General features: G+C 41.7%; 1 protein-coding gene across 1 annotated transcript; it reads left to right on the top strand.

Annotated features, from left to right (window-relative positions):
* Positions 1 to 8,278: 8,278 nt before the first annotated feature.
* lhx4 (LIM homeobox 4) lies at positions 8,279 to 17,129 on the top strand (the record flags this gene model as incomplete). The annotated part of the gene is made up of 6 exons (XM_079220555.1): positions 8,279 to 8,357; positions 12,279 to 12,450; positions 14,122 to 14,324; positions 14,879 to 15,033; positions 15,737 to 15,908; positions 16,741 to 17,129. 6 exons carry the CDS (start codon positions 8,279 to 8,281, stop codon positions 17,127 to 17,129), a joined length of 1,170 nt encoding a protein of 389 aa, XP_079076681.1.
* Positions 17,130 to 18,876: the final 1,747 nt, after the last annotated feature.

Here is an 18,876-nt window from a genome sequence, read left to right as displayed (position 1 = left end):
GACTCATTGCTTTTGATCTGCAACTGAAACCAGTCGTTTGTTAAGGCAGGTCCAGGTAATGGCTTATTATGTCACTTTCTTTTGACCAAATAACATGAATGTACAGAGAAGGGGTAAACCTCGTTCCTGTCTGTATGGACTCAGACGTCAGAAGATGTTTCGAGAACCTCCCAGATGTTTTTCATTGCCGGTTTGGCAAAAACAACTTTCAGTCTGTTTTTTGTTTTGACCAAGACAACCGGCACACAAGACAAGGAGGACCGGGGTGTCCCATGTAGAAATGGGGGTTAAAGCAGCCAAGGTTGAAGGAAAAAGCCTGTTGCCATCTGCTGTGCAGCGCAAACTAAATCCTAACAATTTCATTGGGATTATAGCAAGTGAGTAATCCAGCTTTCCTTTAGGACTAGAGGGGAGAGATTACCCTTGAGGATTAGCTCCCTGCTGATAATAAACTTTATTAAAACGCAATCGGCTTTCATGGGCTTCTTCCCTCACACACTTGGAGGTGAGCTCCGAGGGGGGTGGGGGGGGGTTGAGCAGCAGCAGCAGCAGCCTAAGGGTAACAAGGGTGAGGTGGTCGGGTGAGGTGGATGAAAGAGGGAGCCGTGTGTGTGAGGGAGGGAGAGAGGGGTAAATGGACAGAAGACCAGGTTTTGATGTCGTCGGGATTACAGCAAGCCCATCTGAAGGACAAGCGATGCTTGATCTTGAGCTTTGTGTTTTCTAGAACATTGGCTAGACGTCCCTTGACTCTTGCCCCTTACCTTCACCCCCAACCAACACACACACACACACACACACCTTCTGATCTCTTCCGAAACCCCGCCCCATCTCTTCATCCAAATCACGTTTTCAGCAACAGCAGCACGACAGGTTTTGATGGTAAATTGAATTAGTTGAGTTAAGGCTGTCGATTCCTCTAACACACACACACACACACACACACACACACACACACACACACACACACACACACACACACACAAACACACACACACACACACACACGCACGCACGCGCGCGCGCGCACACACACACACACACACAATAGGCTGATTAATAGCCCAACATTATAGAAGAGGAGCATCAAGGCTGCCTGAGCAGCTGTGGTTCTGTGACTTAATCAAACTCTCAGATACTTTAAAATAGACCCTCAATGACACATTGTGGTTGTCAGAATGGATCGAGAAAGGCACAATTTGTCAAAGGGAAGCTTCTGCATGTTTATTTAATTTGCAAACATATTTCAATATATCACCGAACACATTTTAATATCAAGGTGGGCTGTATTTAAACTTGGGGAAACTGTCAAACTAAAGGAGGTGTCCTTCTCAAACTTTGAGGGTGTTTAGTAAGTTATTTTTTGTTTGTCTTTGCGATGAGTTTGAGTCAAAGACGGGGATCTTTAAAATCATTTGAAACACACTCGTGTCTTTAGGTTTTAGCACCTTTCTCCAACACATCTGATCTGTTTATCTGTTTAAATGTTTACCTGCGTTTGTTATCGGATTGGAGTCGGCGACGCCTTGTGCTGCTTACTCCACAGAAGCCCTTTATCAGGTGCCTGAGCCTCAGTGAGCTGAGTGTTGTGCTGGTTCAGACTAATGATGGTTAATGAGGAAGTTGGCAGCATTGTAATATCTGTCTGCAGCTTTGCCAAGGCTGAGGTGAGCGGTTCAAATGGAAATGAAGACACGTTCAGAGCTGTTTGTGCTCTTTATCTGTCGGACTTCACTTTGATCAAGTTTATATGCAGGAATTCAATTTGAGGGTCATAGATCAAATGAGACGGAACAACAGAAAAGTAGTTAAGTTGACCTTTGAAGTTTTTTTTATGGAGGCAACTAAAAATTTGAAAACTGAGTTGGATAGATATGTTATGTCTATCATATTATATTCATGTGTAGAGATTACAAATCAAAAAGATGAGATACCAAGTTATGCCAAAGGTAATAATGAGGTAAGAATGGGTACAAATGAGTTATTCATGCCAGGAAGAGACATAGAGACGGAGCAGAATGAAGTATATGAAGCATCACGGTAATTCATCGAACATTTTTCAAAGAATCCTCAAAATTAAAAGGAGTAAAACAGATTAAAAACATTTAAGTTGGAGTTGTGCAACTCAAAGGTTATTTAGAATACTGTATTTGCAACCCATTTGGCTCAGACAGCATAAAGGAGAGCTTGGTTTGCAGTAAACTGATTGCTGAAGTCCAAATCAACAATTGAAAAAACGCTATAATGAAAACAACAGTTTCCACGGTCAAGAACACACTTTGAAGCTTAACTTTGAAGCCAAAGTAGACAGGAAGTCCTTAAAGTGTTTTTTCTTGAAGAAGAAAGTGATTTGAACATCTATGGTTCCAGGACAACTGAGCAAACTCAGTCTCAGATCAACAATATGGACCATTTTACTTTTGTCAAAACTTTTTTGTGTGTTCATTTACTGCAAAGCCAAATGTTGTGTGCTGAGACGCTGTTGTGTTATGAAAGCAAAGACTGAAGGGTAAAAATCTCACCTTGCTGCCCTGTTGTTGTCTTCCATAAATTAGACAATGTAGGGTTTTATAGTCGCTCCTCTCTTGTAGCTCTCTGCCTCGATGTTTATTACCCCTCTGGTATTGATATTAAAATTCAGGAGGGGCCTGATGCATTTTTCTGTCAGCTCTCTTTCTGACTTTAATAATACCATAAAGCTTCCTACTGTGGACAGATAGAGAAAGAAAGGATGAGGGTGGGGGGCTGAATAAATTATGAAAAAGAGGTTAATATATGGTATTGGTATATATCACATCCAAACTAAGCCAGATCTCCTTTCAGTTTTAAACATTCAGCCTTTTAAAGGCAGGGGTCAAGTAGGGTCAGATCCATCTCATTTTACTGCTGTGTTCCCTCCCCCTTCATGTGGACGCTCATCTGCTCCGCCTCGCCATCATTGTGTCGGGATGCTGCTGCACCAAGGAGGCAGTCAGCCTGTGTTCAACCAAAAGAAAACAAAAAGTGTTTACTTATTTGCGAGTTGCGCAATCAATGTACAATCAATATCTATATGATGTGGGTTTGTGCATGTGTTTTTCTTTATTTTTTATGACTGAAGGATCTTTAATTTTAGCAAATTGGAAGTCCATCTGTGCACAGCAGAGTGTGGACAGGAGGGAGGGAGGATCAATAACCTCCTACTATCAACTGCATTTGGGCCTTAATAATACTCCTAACTTCATGTACTATTTTAATTTCACACAAATCTGACCGTTATGTCTTCTCTTCTGCTTCTTTGTCTTTTACGTTCTGGTCTCACCCTTCCTCCTCCAGAGTTAGCATGCAGCGTACAGGAAGTGTAGGGATGAAGTTGGAGGAGATCCAACACTTGTCAGACACATGGTTGTAATTCATTCAGCTGACTCTGGTCCTGTCATGGAAGTGGAAAGATCCACTGTTCGCTTTCCACATGGAATCTCGAGTTGTAAAGGGCTTTCGTACCTTTTTTGTTTAATGTTATGTGTTAATAACAACAGGGTCTCTGGGTCATATGGCACTGTAGCGTGTAATCATTTAATAGCAGTTAATAAGTTGTATGAACTAATTTAGTTTCATTTAAATAACGTTGACAAAGATTACTTGGCAGGCAAGTTTTAATTGAGATGTATGTTGTGTCATGGTCGGCCCTCTGGGAATTGTAATGAAAAATTAATTAAATATACTCTCGAAATGAAGCTTTCCTCTGGGAGACTGTCAGACCCTCGACTCAACAAGCCTCTGACGGAAGAGTTGCTGACAAAAAAAACGTACTTGTGCAAGTTTGTTTATTTAAAGACTGATTAAATTGTGATTTTTTTTTTAAAGAGACATCTTTTTGTGTTGTTCTTCATGTTGCACATGCATCAGTTACATGACTGCTTACAGGGGCTCAGATCAATATAGGCAGCATGACATTTCTCTCTCACAAAGGAATATTATCAATACTTTCCATGCAAGGTGTTGTCATTGTGAACCATTCACTTGCTTTCCAAACTTTTCTGATGGCGGCATGCGGGCAGGGTAACACTTTGGGCCGAGTCAGTGAATCACTGGACTCTGGATAAAACTGGATAATATATCAGAGTTATGTCTTCGGTGTCCAGAGAGAGATTCCTGTAATATCTCAAGAGTTAGTTATGAGCACAACTTGATTTACTGCTACTATTACTACAACAACAACAACAACAACAACAACAACAACTATACTACTACTAATGGGCCTAATAATAATAGTGATAAAAATTGGAAATTGAATGCAACCTTTATAAGCCTCACTGCTGTGTCATAAAACGTATAAAACACCTCTCTCAGGTCACCTTAAAAAACTCAATCAAGCTTTTCATCAGGCATGCTTGGCTGGACCTGGACAAGTTGTTTGAGTCAAATGAGCCCATTACCGCCTCTCTTAGCTGGACAGGGTCAGGTTCAATCAGGGAATTGGAAAATATCATTTCTGAAGGGAATGGATTTCGTTTGTTCAACCAATCTCTTCTACTAATTACCCAAATGGACAGGAGCTGTCAGGAGACAATAACTATTCCCTAATAGAATTTGCCCCCCAAGTGCAATTTAATTTTCTCCTCCGTGCTCTCTCCTAAGGTTTCCCCCTCGCTTCCCGCCTCTCTCTCTGCTCCTCTCTCTGCTTTGGGAGCAAATGCTGAGGGACGCGGTGCCATCGCTACCTGATGGCGTGTTGTCAGTGCTGCCGGAGAGATTGTTGACTGACTGCTGCTGTTTCTCTGCGAGCTTCGGCTCACGCTGCTGAGAACAACACTCCAGGAGCATGGAGGAGGAGAAGAAGAGGAGGAGGAGGAGGAGGAGGAGGGAGAGGAAGAGGAGACGGTCTGCCCCTAATTCACCGGCGGGGATTAGGTAGGTCTGCACGGTGTTATGCATTCATCTGGCAAGCAAAGAGGGAATTTAAGCTTCTCTAAAATAGCCATCCTCCCTGAAGATACAATGCATTTTGTTTTTATTGTTCACCATCGTGACAGGGAAGTGCTGTTTTGCACACGGAACGAATGTGCGACGCAGCGTAGTCACCGTGTCTTATATTTACATTCGCTCATTCGATATGTTTTGTGTGGGCGTGATTGTAAAATGGGAAATGACGTTACCAGATTAATGCACGGATCCTGCATTTGCACACATAGAAAGATCATAAATTAAATCCATTAAATATGTGATGTTTTAGCTCGTGGTAAACCAGGCCCGCCTGCTGCAGAGTTATATATGACAGTATATGGTGAGACACACACACACACACACACACACACACACACACACACACACACACACACACACACACACACACACACACACACACACACACACACACACCTGGTTGTAGAAGCCGGCTCTTGCTGCACAAATGGACGTGTTTCTGTGTTTCTGACTGCTCAGGAAGATGGATCTGTGGATCTGTGGATCTCAGATGTCAATGAACTCGTCCACTGAAATATTAGATCTAATTAGAGGTGGCTGGGTCAACGGCGGAGGCAAAGGAGTCGCCCTCTGCGTGAATTATTGCTCGAGAGCTGCTTCAACAGCTGTTCATCCCTCTTACAGTAGCACCTATACATGGACAACGATCAGTCATTTCATATTTATCAGAAAGGGCGTTATTTGACTGATTTTATCATTTGTATCGGTTCTATAACGTTTGAGTGTATTGTTTAAGGATATAAGTTGCTTGGTAATTAGGTTGAATTTGATGTATGCGTGAGGGCCTAGCAGTAAACAAATATACGTGTTTTTTCTCATATTATAAATATATATTTCACAGCCTATAATACGTAACATATAACTTAATCTTTTAAATATCTGTGGTCATCTTGTGCAATCCAAATATTCCTTGAAGCACCATATGTTTTCAGATGTGCATTGTTTTACAATTCATTTTGTCATTCAATGTGTGTGTGTTTTTTGCCATCTCATTTAACATGAAAAACGCCATTTAGTGTCCCACTAAACCAGATGTGCGCGCTCACATCTTTACTCTTTCTGCATTTTGCATCCGTCAATTATTCTAATTGTGTTGCCCTTTGCTGACAGGTTAAGAGCATTTTTATCTGCATTGTTTTCCAGGGCAGCTAAAGGGGTCTCGATACCAACAATCCGAGTAATTGAATAGTTGAATAAATTGAATGATCTTGAGGGGAAAAGTGTATAATGAAAATAAAGTAAGACCAGATGATTCCTTTGCCACACATGCACCATGGATGGATGGGGGGGACACCTGGCATGAAAGACCATATATGGTCCAGCTTTGAATAGGTTGGATAAAATTCCTATAATATCCCAGCCTCTTCTTTTTTTAATCAGCTTGATGTGCATTTTAATTTCATTAAATTACATTTGTAACATTAACCACACAAGCGAACGGCTTATGGGATTGTGGCTCCCTCCAGCATATAAACGACGTGCGACAATAGAATAAACAGTCCATGGAAATATACGAGAAAACATGGGAGGATAAATCAGCGTAATGTAACAGAGAACATGTCTCTTGTTGCAAGATCTCATTTATTTTCAGAAAGCAGAATATCCGAATTCCCAACACGACACTCACTTTTGAAATATACAAATTTCAAAAATACATATACTTTTGCATATATATATATATATATATATATATATATATATATATATATATATATATATATATATATATATATATATATATATATATATATATATATGCCTGGTGGAAATATTTTTCCCCCACTAAATAACATTTCCTGAGGTGGACACTAATTCTCGAACCTCTGTTTATATTGAATTAATATACTGAATTGATACAATTATAAATATAACATTTAAAGTGATGAGAAACCACTGAAATTAAATCACATAAAAATGAAACCGAATGACACCTATATTCAAAATGAACTCAGTGGTGTTGTAGTGAAGCCTGCGTCCAGATGTGTCTGTGCAGATGCGCTGTGAGCTGCACACGTTCACCGGGGACCTGCGAACGGACTCTGATGGAAACAACCTGCGTTGGTTTGGAGGCGGACCGGCGGGAACGCGCCGCTGTGTGCTTTTCTTTCCAAGCTTGAAGTAAATTGGAAGCGAAGATTGAGTTCATCTAGCTTGAACTAGCAGGCCTCCGGGGGGAATATCTTATCCGGGAGAGCAGACTCAGACGATGGGCTTTGAAATGAACAGTGTCAGGAGGACTGCGCCCAGACTCCTAATCCCACCTGTCAGGGAGGGACATCCAGCTGCGCGGGCACGCGCCCGGGAGAGAGAGAGAGCGAGGGCAGCTCGTGCAGGTGAAGGTGCTGTGAATTGGACCTTCTGTGGTGTGGTTTCACTTTTGCTCCCATAGCTGTTATAGTGACAACCCGGTGGGACATATTTTCACTGTGAACGGATTTTAAACTGGTATAAGAGAGCTGCTTTTTTTCTTTCTCAAGGGAAAACGAATTAATCTTTTTTGGGGGAAATATTAAACGTTTAATTTCATGCTCTGCATGCACGTTTTATATTTACAACCACGTGCCCATCTAAACCTAAATACACATTCAAGCTCAATGAAAGAAGAAAAGTAAGAAGAAAATACTAGTTAAATTGTCTTCATCACAAAGCCTACAACTCTCTCATGGATGGGCAGGAAAGGACAACTCTCACATTTTCTTTATAAACTGTCTTATTGTTAGTTCCTAAAATAAAAGTGAACCATTCCTCATATTCCTGGCTGCACTATGACTTCCTCCTCCTTCCCAGAAGGAGCCCAGCTGGCCCGGGGCCCCTCCAGGAGCCACTGCAGTGAGCTATTTATGGTCTCCACGGGAACAAGGTCCCGCCTCTCTTGAGACATTTTCATAGACCATGTCAGACGCCTCTCCTCCTCTCCTTTCTCCTCCTCACTTGTACACCTATGGAGGATGCTTTCCGCTCGAGGGGGGCCTCCTCTTCCTGCGCTCCCATTGGCCCCCGGTGAGCCTCTGCCGCGGTGACGTCAGACCCCGCCGCCCCTGCAGCGCTGAACGGACCTAGCAGCCTGTCTGATTCACTCCAAAACAGCTCGGCACCGCACGGCACGGACACCATCCCGGGAATTAGACATCTAACGGGGATCGAGGCTTTGACGGGACAGCGAGGAGAGCTCAGCCCACAGAGAGGAGCGAGGCCTCGACATCAGCATCATCATACTTTTTTATTTATTTTTTCTCCAGAAGACAGGACGGGGGAGTGCGCCCACCGTGTTGCGGGTGTATGTGCGTGCGTTTGTCTCCCGGTTTGGATCACGATGATGCAAAGTGCGGCTGTCCTATCGTCAGAGAGTCCCGTGAAGAGTTTACCGGAGATCCTCGGAGTGCCACTGCAACGTAAGACATTTTTTTGTTTTACCCTCTTCGGTTATCAATCTGGAAACCGATTGGTGAGTGCAACCTGTGCTGCGGGGTTTTCTGCTGTCGGGAGATGGGGTTCAGTGACAGTACAACTCGGCCGAGGAAGAGGAAGAGGATGAGGAGGGCAGGCGGAACCTCTCTGTCTTAGATTGTCACGTACAGGCCAATGATGTGTCATGCTGCTTATATTTCAACGAGCATATGAGTCTTAAATAATACTATTATTGGCCTCAATGCCAAGCAATGGCCATCCCGCATGTCCAATTAATCTCCACAGCCTCACTGGACTGTAGTGTGCAATAGGATGCACCACTTAGTACAGACGATGTCGCTTTGGTGTTTTTATTCCATCATCCTTGGGGGGAAAAGAGATTATTTCTGTTATTTAAAGCAACAGTATTTCATGTCCCAGCTTGGCCTCAAACTTTACCTTTCCCCCGTCTGGTTGCTGTGCTCACACTGAGCCTGCGGGCAGCTGTTAATGTGTAAACGAGACTGCATGGTCAAGAGATCAGACGCAGTTGTCATCACCCATCAGATGAATACACAATGACTTTGATTGACACTCATTACTGGGTCAAATAAACGTGGGATACGCGTTATTTAGTCGTTTTTTGGGGGTCTTTGAAACAAGGCCTACATATCAGTCGTTTGTGTTTTTACAATTAAGGAGGATTTAAATAGTATTATAGTTTGTTTGTGTCATTTATTCGGGATGGGACCAAATATTTATCACAGTTATCTGCCAGCATCTTATTGTATTTTTAACCTTCCAGCATCAAAGAAGAATGTCCTTACATCTGTTCATCCTGGCGTGTTAATCTGTCTCAGGCCCTTTATAATCTGATCGTGAAGTCGAGATAGAAATGCAATGGGATACATCTCTGCTCTGACCTAATTATTTATATGTGAGTTAGTCAAATGTATAGATGGACCTAAACTCTAATAGGCTACCTCCAAAAAAGAAATAAGAAAATGGGGTGAGATCATTACTGGACTGCTCCTTGGTTTTCAAAACACTTTCAAAACACGTTTGGTCATAATAGTTCCTTTCTGTAGCTGCACATATTTAGGGGTACATTCATACTTGGAAAAAACACACACTTGGCTTCGAAATAACCAAAAATACCCCCGAAATATTGTTTTCTTTAATGTAAAAAAAAACACATATGGAAATGTGCAGATGAACTAGACCATGGTGTCGCAGCCTGTTCAGCAAAGTATTTAAACCTGACCACAATAAAAAGAGACTATATGTGGTCGGCTTGTGCTCTTTAATTTTATAAATCGAGCCAGATTAAAAGATTGGATAAAGATCCTGCTACTCAGCCCCCTGCAGGACCAGCATGCATTCTGGATTTAAACCTGGATTATTCCAGTAATAAAAGAAACAGCGAATGTAGCTAAACATTTATTGTATATCCTGGACAGAATGCTCTGCTGACTCAAGGCACAAAAAAAAAAAAAACTTAACCTGCAGGCTATTAGTCTGGGATATCAAGTGTTTATTTCACGTTTAATTACCACAAATCATTCGACAATTGAAAGTACGAAAGGCTGCCAGACTGCACTTATACAGAAGAAGAAGAAGAAAAACTGTGAGAGTAGTTTGGCGAATGGACATCTCTGAAAAGATGTTTCACTTCCTGTGTGAAATGACGGAGGTGATGAGACGGAATTGAAGAATGAATTGGAAGAGTGGAGAGTGGTAGCAAGAGATACGAAGACCTCTGGAATACACGAGGTGTACTCTCTCTCTCTATCTCTCTCTCTCTCTCTCTCTCCCTCTTCCTCTCTGTCACACACTCACTCTCTCTCTCTCTCTCTCTCACTCACACACACACACACACACACACACACACACACACACACACACACACACACACACACACACACACACACACACTGAAGCTGGACGGTGGACCTTCTGTCGTTGCCAAGATCGTGCAGCTTTCCTTTCAGCACCACTTCTCTCGGTCCCGATCAGCTTCATCCACTCACCACTTATCTCCAGATATTTATATTTAAAATGCCTCTAACTTCTTAAATATTAACTAACTTATATATATATATATACTAACTTATATATATATATATATATATATATATATATATATATATATATATATATATATATATATATATATATATATATATATATAAATAAAAGCAACACACACATTCACGTCAATCATTTCTTCTATCATCCCCTGGACGAATTCCTTCGCTGTCGAGGTGAAGCAAAGCCTGTCGTCCTGCCTGTGAGTGCTCAGGAATGTTGCTCTATATTTAGTGAGTGCATCGCTTTTCTTTCGTAGTTTTTACCGAGGCTATACATTCCGAAGGTATAGATGTTCATACAAAAATATGAATTTGTTGTTTTCGCTGAGCTATACGTTTTAAACGTATTTCTTTTTAGTCACAAATGTCTCAAATCAAAGCTGCAAAAAAACAACAGAATGTATTGTTTTTTTCTCCCTCCATGTTGAACAACCCGACAGCTTTGTTTTGGGCACAGATCTGAGATTTAGGCACACGGCGGCTTCGCTTTAGACGGTTATTGTTAGAGGATGTTTTGTCTCGACAGTGAATCAGCCGCAGCTCGTGTGTGTGTGTGTGTGTGTGTGTGTGTGTGTGTGTGTGTGTGTGTGTGTGTGTGTGTGTGTGTGTGTGTGTGTGTGTGTGTGCGTGCGCGCGCGCGAGCGTGGTTTGTGTGTGTTTCTCCTAGCGTTTTCTGACGGGTCCATTTCGTCTCGATATTGATTTTTCATTATCGGATATCATGTGGATGTTTGACTAAGGGAAGCCGCTATTTATTTGCAGAATGATTTAAGAAGATTAAAGGTTATTTATCCTTATTAAAGGACGAGGCCTTTTTTTCACAATATAAATCTCGGATCGTAAAATAGAATGACAAGGATACGTTTAATTATGATTAAATACCCCAATTCACTGTCACAAAATAAATAATATTTCTGTGAAACATATCTATATCATGGCATTTAGTTGTTTATAAAAAATGGCGCAGCTTTGAGAGAAAATGTGCATTTTGTTCTTGAATAAACAGTTGACCCTCATTTACTGCCGTCACTACTGCAGTAGATAATCGATATATTAGAGAATTAAGTGATATTAAGGAATTGGAGGGTCAAACACGGTGTGATCCCTGTGCATTCTGCTGCTGCTTCCCTGTTGTGTTTTTCACAACCACGAGAATTAAAGCGAACCTCGTCTTGAGCCTGATTTGCCACCATAGTTCCCATAAAATCAGCCACGATCAGGCTTCAGAGGAACACAATTGTTACAAATCCATAGTGTTTGTCAAAGAGTAGGTCTCTCTCTGCACGGCTGGGACACAGCTCCGAGTTCAGCACCTTGGCCAGTGACGGACATATTTCACAAAGCGCTTCAAATACACAAGCAGAGTGAATATCATTCTCTTTAAACATGGCATCATTTTTTTGCCGATCAAATGTGATACCAAAATAATTTCACAACGTAATTCAAAAGGATTAAAAATCAGAAATCAGAAAGATAAAACTAGATACAAATAAAATAAATAGTACTAATATAATATGTATTGGCCAGACAATCTCAATTCTGGATTTATGGAAGCTTTCGAAAATACATCTTGTATCTTTAAAAATAACATAATATATATTATAATAATATTCATAATTCAAATGTCACATGATCGGTAAAATATATATTGTTCGTTTCAAGACTGAACTGCAGGCTGGGCCATGACGGAGGGAAATGCCTGTTTTTATGTGCAAAGTTCAGATTTAAATTCATGTGCGCGCGTATGAAATTGGTGTCGTTGAACAACGCTCGCCTGAACACATGTGTTACTCTGGTCTCTCGTCTCACTGTGATGTGACCTCCTGTCCCCCGCAGAGATCCCTCAGTGCGCCGGCTGTAGCCAACACATCCTGGACAAGTTCATCCTGAAGGTGCTGGACAGACACTGGCACTCCAAGTGCCTCAAGTGCGCCGACTGTCAGACTCCGCTGGCGGACAAATGTTTCTCCCGAGCAGGAAGCGTCTACTGCAAGGAGGATTTCTTCAAGTGAGTTTCTCATTTGTTTTTGTTTTTTTTGTTTTTTTTTTGCCTCAGTAATGAAGTTGTATTATGTGTTCATTGTTAATTTAGGGTTTCTATTTTTTTTTTTTAACTGAGTTAGTATCGTCAACATTTTGCAAATAGAAAATAGAAAAACAGCTCAGCCTCGCTTCCTGTTTTACCCATAAAGAGGAAGTACACTTTTGGTCACTTTTCACCACTAATGTGCATGAAAAGTGACGAGCGAAAATACATCTTTGAATAATTCGTCAATATTTGATATTTACGGACCCAACCTACGGGTTTATATTCTATCTGATAAAAAAAAGAAGAAGCTAGAAACAGCTTAAATTGTGAGGCTAACGTTAACAAAGTAGCACATCAGCATACATTATGTTCTCATATCTCGTATTTTTACCTATTTTGTATTATTATTTATGAACTAAAACATTTGAAGGGAAAGCTATGTGTATAATATTTTTGGTGAATAGTTTTTATGGTCTGGGTTCAATTCATTATTATCTTTGTCTAATTAAAAAAATAAAAATATATAATTTTGTATTAAACACCTATCACTAAAAATTAATGCCATTATTCAACTCAAGCCACCATGCTGGAATATTTGCTGATTTATTTCAGAATTCACATACAGTATATGTGCTGATGGTATTCATAATATTCATAGTTATCTTTCATAATTTGCTATTTTCTCCTGCTGGCATGGTGAGAGGAAGTAACATTTCAAAACAAAAGCTAAAAAATGTCTGTTTTTATATTTTTGCTATTCCCCTTCTCCTTTCCCTTTCTGTCTTTCAAACGATTTGATTTCTGAAGCATTACTGAGGAAAATTGAGTTTGACTTTTATCCAAAACAGGATCAGCAGATCGAGGCTTTTTACTAAATCATGTTTGAAAGGTTTTAATGCTCAAAGCTTGAATAAGATGTAAAGAGCTCTGGAGTCCTCACCGAGCGCTAACAGTGTTAGCCGACCCCGGGGGACGGCAGGGGGACGTTAGTATGTTCTGTTCTGTGGCGAGGGACATGTGTATGAGACTGCAGCATACGCACATACATAAACACAGGAATACACACACACACACATGTGTGGACACACATATTCAGTGGTGTATGGGTCCCAGTAGAGATTTGGATGCTTCACCTTGCTCTTTTTATTCCTGTGGGTTGGATGTGTGATATAAAGCCTCTCCTGAGTCAGTGTTTTATTGGTTCTCCTCAGGGTGTGTTTACTGTGCGCACCCCTCCTCCTCTTCCTCTTTTTCCTCTTCCTCCTCCTCCAAAGCTCTCTGTACTTCATCTGCAAACACATAAACATGCAAACCCACACACACACACAGGCGTGCACACACCACACACTGCATTGATCCTCTCCATCCATCAACCTGCGGACAGGTCTATCGTTAACAGAAATGCATTCCAGTGCTGATTTTTTTCCTTTACAACAGCTGGAGCTTCTGATAAAACAGACATGGTGCCATCATTCTTTGCTGCAGTTGGAGAAATATCTGTCTGGCACGTGAAGTTTTAATCTCCGTTGGTCTCGCTATCTCCACTAGCCTGTAAAATGGGCATAAATAGGAAAAGGAAGTCAGTCTACCTTGCTAAAGTTTTGCATCAAATGTTCTAATAGCAGCTCTCTTCTTCATGCTTCCCCGCAGGCGTTTTGGAACAAAATGTGCATCATGCCAACAGGGGATCCCTCCGACGCAGGTTGTGCGAAAGGCGCAGGACTTTGTGTATCACCTGCACTGCTTCGCCTGCATCATGTGCAGCCGACAGTTGGCCACCGGGGACGAGTTTTACCTCATGGAGGATGGGAGGCTGGTGTGCAAGGTGGATTATGAGACCGCGAAACAAAACGGTAGGTCTGCATGCATCCAAAATATAACTTAAGCCGCAGTTCAAAAATTTCAATTGAAAGGAAAAATAGAGGTTGAAACTTTACTTAATGCCTCCTTAATATCCATACAGTCAGACATAGCCTATTCAGTCTGGCTTTACTACATCAGAATCCCAGTAGAGGACGTGACAGATCGAGCTGTGTACTGTGTAACGCAGTGAAATAACTGCTGGCTGTGGATCCATGTTGTTTGTCGTCTGGCTGTGCGTGTTCTGTCTCCCCCTTCCTCTCGCCTGAGATTTTCATGCATCTCTGATTGATTATGCAAAGTGAAGCAATGCTCTTATATGGTGCGACACCAATAACTCCATTCCTCTGGCACTCCGGCTGTGTAGATTTATGTCCTCTGCTGTGGGAGTGGGACAGATGCACAAGGACAATAATGCACTTCCATACATGACCATTCACTTCATTTAACACGCATACATTCCACGCAAAGGCCGAGGGGCACTGATTGTTAAGGCAACGTGACAAATGTCAGACGAAGTCACTCACACTTGTAATGATGTTTTCAGATGATTCAGAGGCGGGGACCAAGCGACCGAGGACCACTATCACGGCCAAGCAGCTAGAGACCCTCAAAAGTGCCTACAAAAACTCGCCGAAGCCAGCACGCCACGTCAGAGAGCAGCTGTCCTCGGAGACGGGGCTGGACATGCGAGTAGTGCAGGTAGAGGATTTTATTCTTTCTCATTTAGACTACTGCAGGTCTCCATGTGATCTCCAACCTGTACAACATGCAGCTGCAAAAAGACAATATCATATCTGGGCATCATAAACATAGCTACCATTTTTTTAAATAATAAACTTTGTCACAAATGTTTAAGCCCCATATGAGCGGCTCACAAGCTGAGGTCTCTAGGTACCCAATGTTTGTTTAAAATATAGATTATGTAAAACAAGCACACAGGCCTTTATTATCAGTCTTCGGAGCTAAAAAGATTGCTTTAAAAAAAAGATAATACAAATACTTTTCCTCTGAAGGATATATATATACAACACTTTACATATTTATTTACTGTAAGGACTTTAATTATTTTGAGCCTGACTTTATGCATTAACATTTATTTCCATGGTTTTCTTACCTTTTCTTGCTGATTTAATATTCAATTGCGAAAGTAGTTTATTATAATGTGCATTTCGGTTAGTTTAGGCTAAGTTGGTTATGTACTTCACAATGTATTCAAATGTGTTCACAACTATTTTGTGTTCTATCAAAATGGATTTAAATTATGAAAACATTGAGTATGTCTGATTAAACTGAACAAAAATATAGTATATATGATGATTGGAATGCTTAATAACAATATTAGGTGTTATTTTCACTCAATGATAATTTATTATTAATAAATGATTGTTATTATTTCCATCAGGTGTGGTTCCAGAACCGACGAGCAAAGGAAAAGCGGCTGAAGAAAGATGCAGGTCGACATCGCTGGACCCAGTTTTATAAAAGTGTCAAACGTAGCCGAGGAGGAACGAAAGTGGAGAAGGAAAGCTCGGCCGACGACGCAGGACTCAGCGACAGTGAATTGAGCTTCAGAGGTATTTAACCCGTGGGGAACTTCAACCTAGTCAACGAACCGAGTCCATATCTATTATTGCTTCGGAGAGAGATTCCTGAAAGGAAATTGTCAGTCATGCTGTCGGGCTAATGGGATTAAGGGAGTCTAAAAGCTGCTAAATGATATGGCGCAGCAGCAATTGAATCTGTCTTTGTGGCAATTCATTTGTTTGCAATTCATTTGTTTGTCAGGAAAATCCAAAACAGAATTCTCATTTCACATTCCGCTCACAGCTCCTGCTGGCCGCTGACGCATTCTCCTGCCTCCGTTTGTCGCCACGGTGAAGCTTATTGGAAAAGAGAGACGTTCCTTATTGGGATGCAAACGACATTTTAGACATCCCTATGTTATTTAATGTTCCCAAAACCTGTTTTAGGTAGTCATAAAACTCCTCAAGCCACTTTTTAAAAGAAGGCTATTTTTATGAGGAATGAAAACATGGTGACAGAAACTCTATAAAGCATATGAGGCTTTTAGTCAATTAGAGAGAATGCGCTCTGGGGCATTGTTGTTATTGAAGCCACTCAGTTGAGGGATTGAGATGGAAACAAATATTCTGTGCACGCATACAGACCTCCGTTGTTAGAGAAGAAAGTAAAGCACATGCTTTCTCACCAACAAAACTCAAATGATTATCGTCCACTCACTGGACCTGTGAAATCCACATAATGTTGGCACAATAAATCGTACTCATAAAAGCACTTAACGGTATTGAAATATAACAACTAAATAATGCGCTTGCAGTTGACAGGACTGTTGATGTGTCAAACTTTTTACACCGCTTATGCTAAGTGCTGGTATCTCCTTCACAGACGACCAGGTCCTGTCAGATCTCGGCCACGCCAACGGGCTTTACGGGAGCGTCGGCGACATGAGCAGCAGCGCGGTGCTGAACGGCAGCTTCTCTGTCGACGCAGCCGGACAACCCTACCACGACATCCGTGCAGGAAGCCCCTACGGTCTCCCTCAGTCGCCCTCCTCCATCACGTCTTTGCCCGGCCACACCCCTCTCCTCAACAACCTGGGCTTCAGCATGGACAGTCTGGTGGTGCAGGGCGGGCCGGGTGGCGTGGGACAGGCTCTGAGGGCCATGGCAGGGGGCCCAACCTCAGACCTCTCCACAGGAAGCAGTACAGGATACCCCGACTTCCCCACCAGCCCCGCTTCATGGCTGGACGAGATGGACCATTCCCAGTTTTGAGTCTCAAACGCGGCAGAAGATCTCTGTGGGGATACGGCAAAACAGACTTACGAGGCTTCACATTTCTTTCTATCACCCTCCAAGACTGGTATGTTTTGTGATTTTGGGTGAAGAGGAGAAGAAAGTGTGACTTTCAGTCCCTCGGCAGTTGTAACGGTGAGGCAACGGTGAAGTCCGAACAGAAGCAGTGAAGAACACCTCCGAACCGCTGAATGTTTAATCTCAACACTGTATCATACAACCTTTGGTATCACCTGACTTTATTTTGTTCTTTCACTCTGAGAATGAGACTGGATTTCGTTGGATTAATGCTCACAGAGGAGCTAATACTGTCCCCGAAAATAAACCATCCCTGTCTAACAGCTCCGACAATAGGGCTTCAATCTAGATCAAAGTCCCAATGAGACCCAAGAGGCACCTGCATGCTTCTGATTCATAATGAGTAGGACTGCTGTCTGGCCATATCAAAGCCTTTTACATTGGCAATGCACTTTACTCTCCTCTTCTTTTTCTACACATATGGACAGGAATGCAGAGAGAGGACGAGAGAAAAAGAGGAGAGACATATGCACAAGGCAAAAAACACAGTGTTTCATTGGGAGAGGAATTTACAAGAGCAGTGGCACAAGTGTGAATTTTGAACCATGCTGATGTTTTTTAATGTACTGCTGAAGCTTACAAGTTATTAGGAAAGTAGAAGGCCGTTGGTCTGTCCGTAGGAACTGATGTCTCCTCTGTTTGAATGAGGGTGAACAGTTTGCTACACAGCAGGTCTCTCTTCTATATTTATAGGTGCTTGACTTGTTCTGGTCTGTGTAAAAGCTGCCTGAGAGGGGAAGTCTGTCAGTATTAAATTATCTGGTTCCAGACTCACCAGGCATCAAAGCTCATGTGTTGGAGAACAGTCAATAAGTTTAGGGTTTGGAGAAATTCAACTCTAACCATTTTAATAATATATCACACATCTAAATTATTAATTTATTTTCTTTTGAATGCACAGATGTAAGACAAGCAGATGTCCATTTATAAAACAGATTTACAGATTCCTTTGCAGATATTATAATCAAAGTAAATGGTTGTGCAAATGCAAAACATTAAAAACACCAACAAGTATTAGCAGGAAGGCAGATAAAACGTCCCTTTGTGTTGGCTCTTCTGTTTCCTCAGTCTGATCCGGGCTTCTCTTGGTAATCTACTCAGTCCAGCAGAGCTCTAGCTTTGCCTGCTATCAACCTACTTACTGACCCCAGATGTGTTGTCAATCTGTTCTCCCTCTGCCTGGCCCCCATGCCACAGGGATTACCACAGAGCCCCCCACGATCAGGGCTGATACCCTACTGTCGCTTCAGTGCTGGACTGATATGTTTCCGTCAGATCTGGCAATATCAGCTACATCTTAAAGCCTCCCACGACAACCGAGATAGTGACTCTCTTGAAATGCAAACTCTCTTCTAATAGTTTGATTTGACTTGTTGAGCATGTCAAAACCAGTAGCTATTTTGATCTGAAGGCAAGGATTGCTTAAGAACACATCCTTACTCCTATTTCTGTTTCGTCCATTGAAGAAAATAAATCAAATCTTATATATGTGGTCACCTTTGTGAGGAAAATTGCCAAGTTCTTTTTTTACCAGAGCGTCCTATTTAAGAGCCAGAAAGCTACTCAACAAACAGAAAGTGACACCGTTGGAAAATCGGGTAACACTTTGGATAAGAGCCCGCAAATTGCAGCATAATTATCTAGTAAA

The sequence above is a fragment of the Taurulus bubalis genome (assembly GCF_910589615.1).
Source record: "Taurulus bubalis genome assembly, chromosome: 7".
In the NCBI taxonomy this organism is placed as follows: Eukaryota; Metazoa; Chordata; class Actinopteri; order Perciformes; family Cottidae; genus Taurulus; species Taurulus bubalis.
Note: the sequence above shows the minus strand (reverse complement) of the source record. Positions and strands in the feature narration are given on the sequence as shown.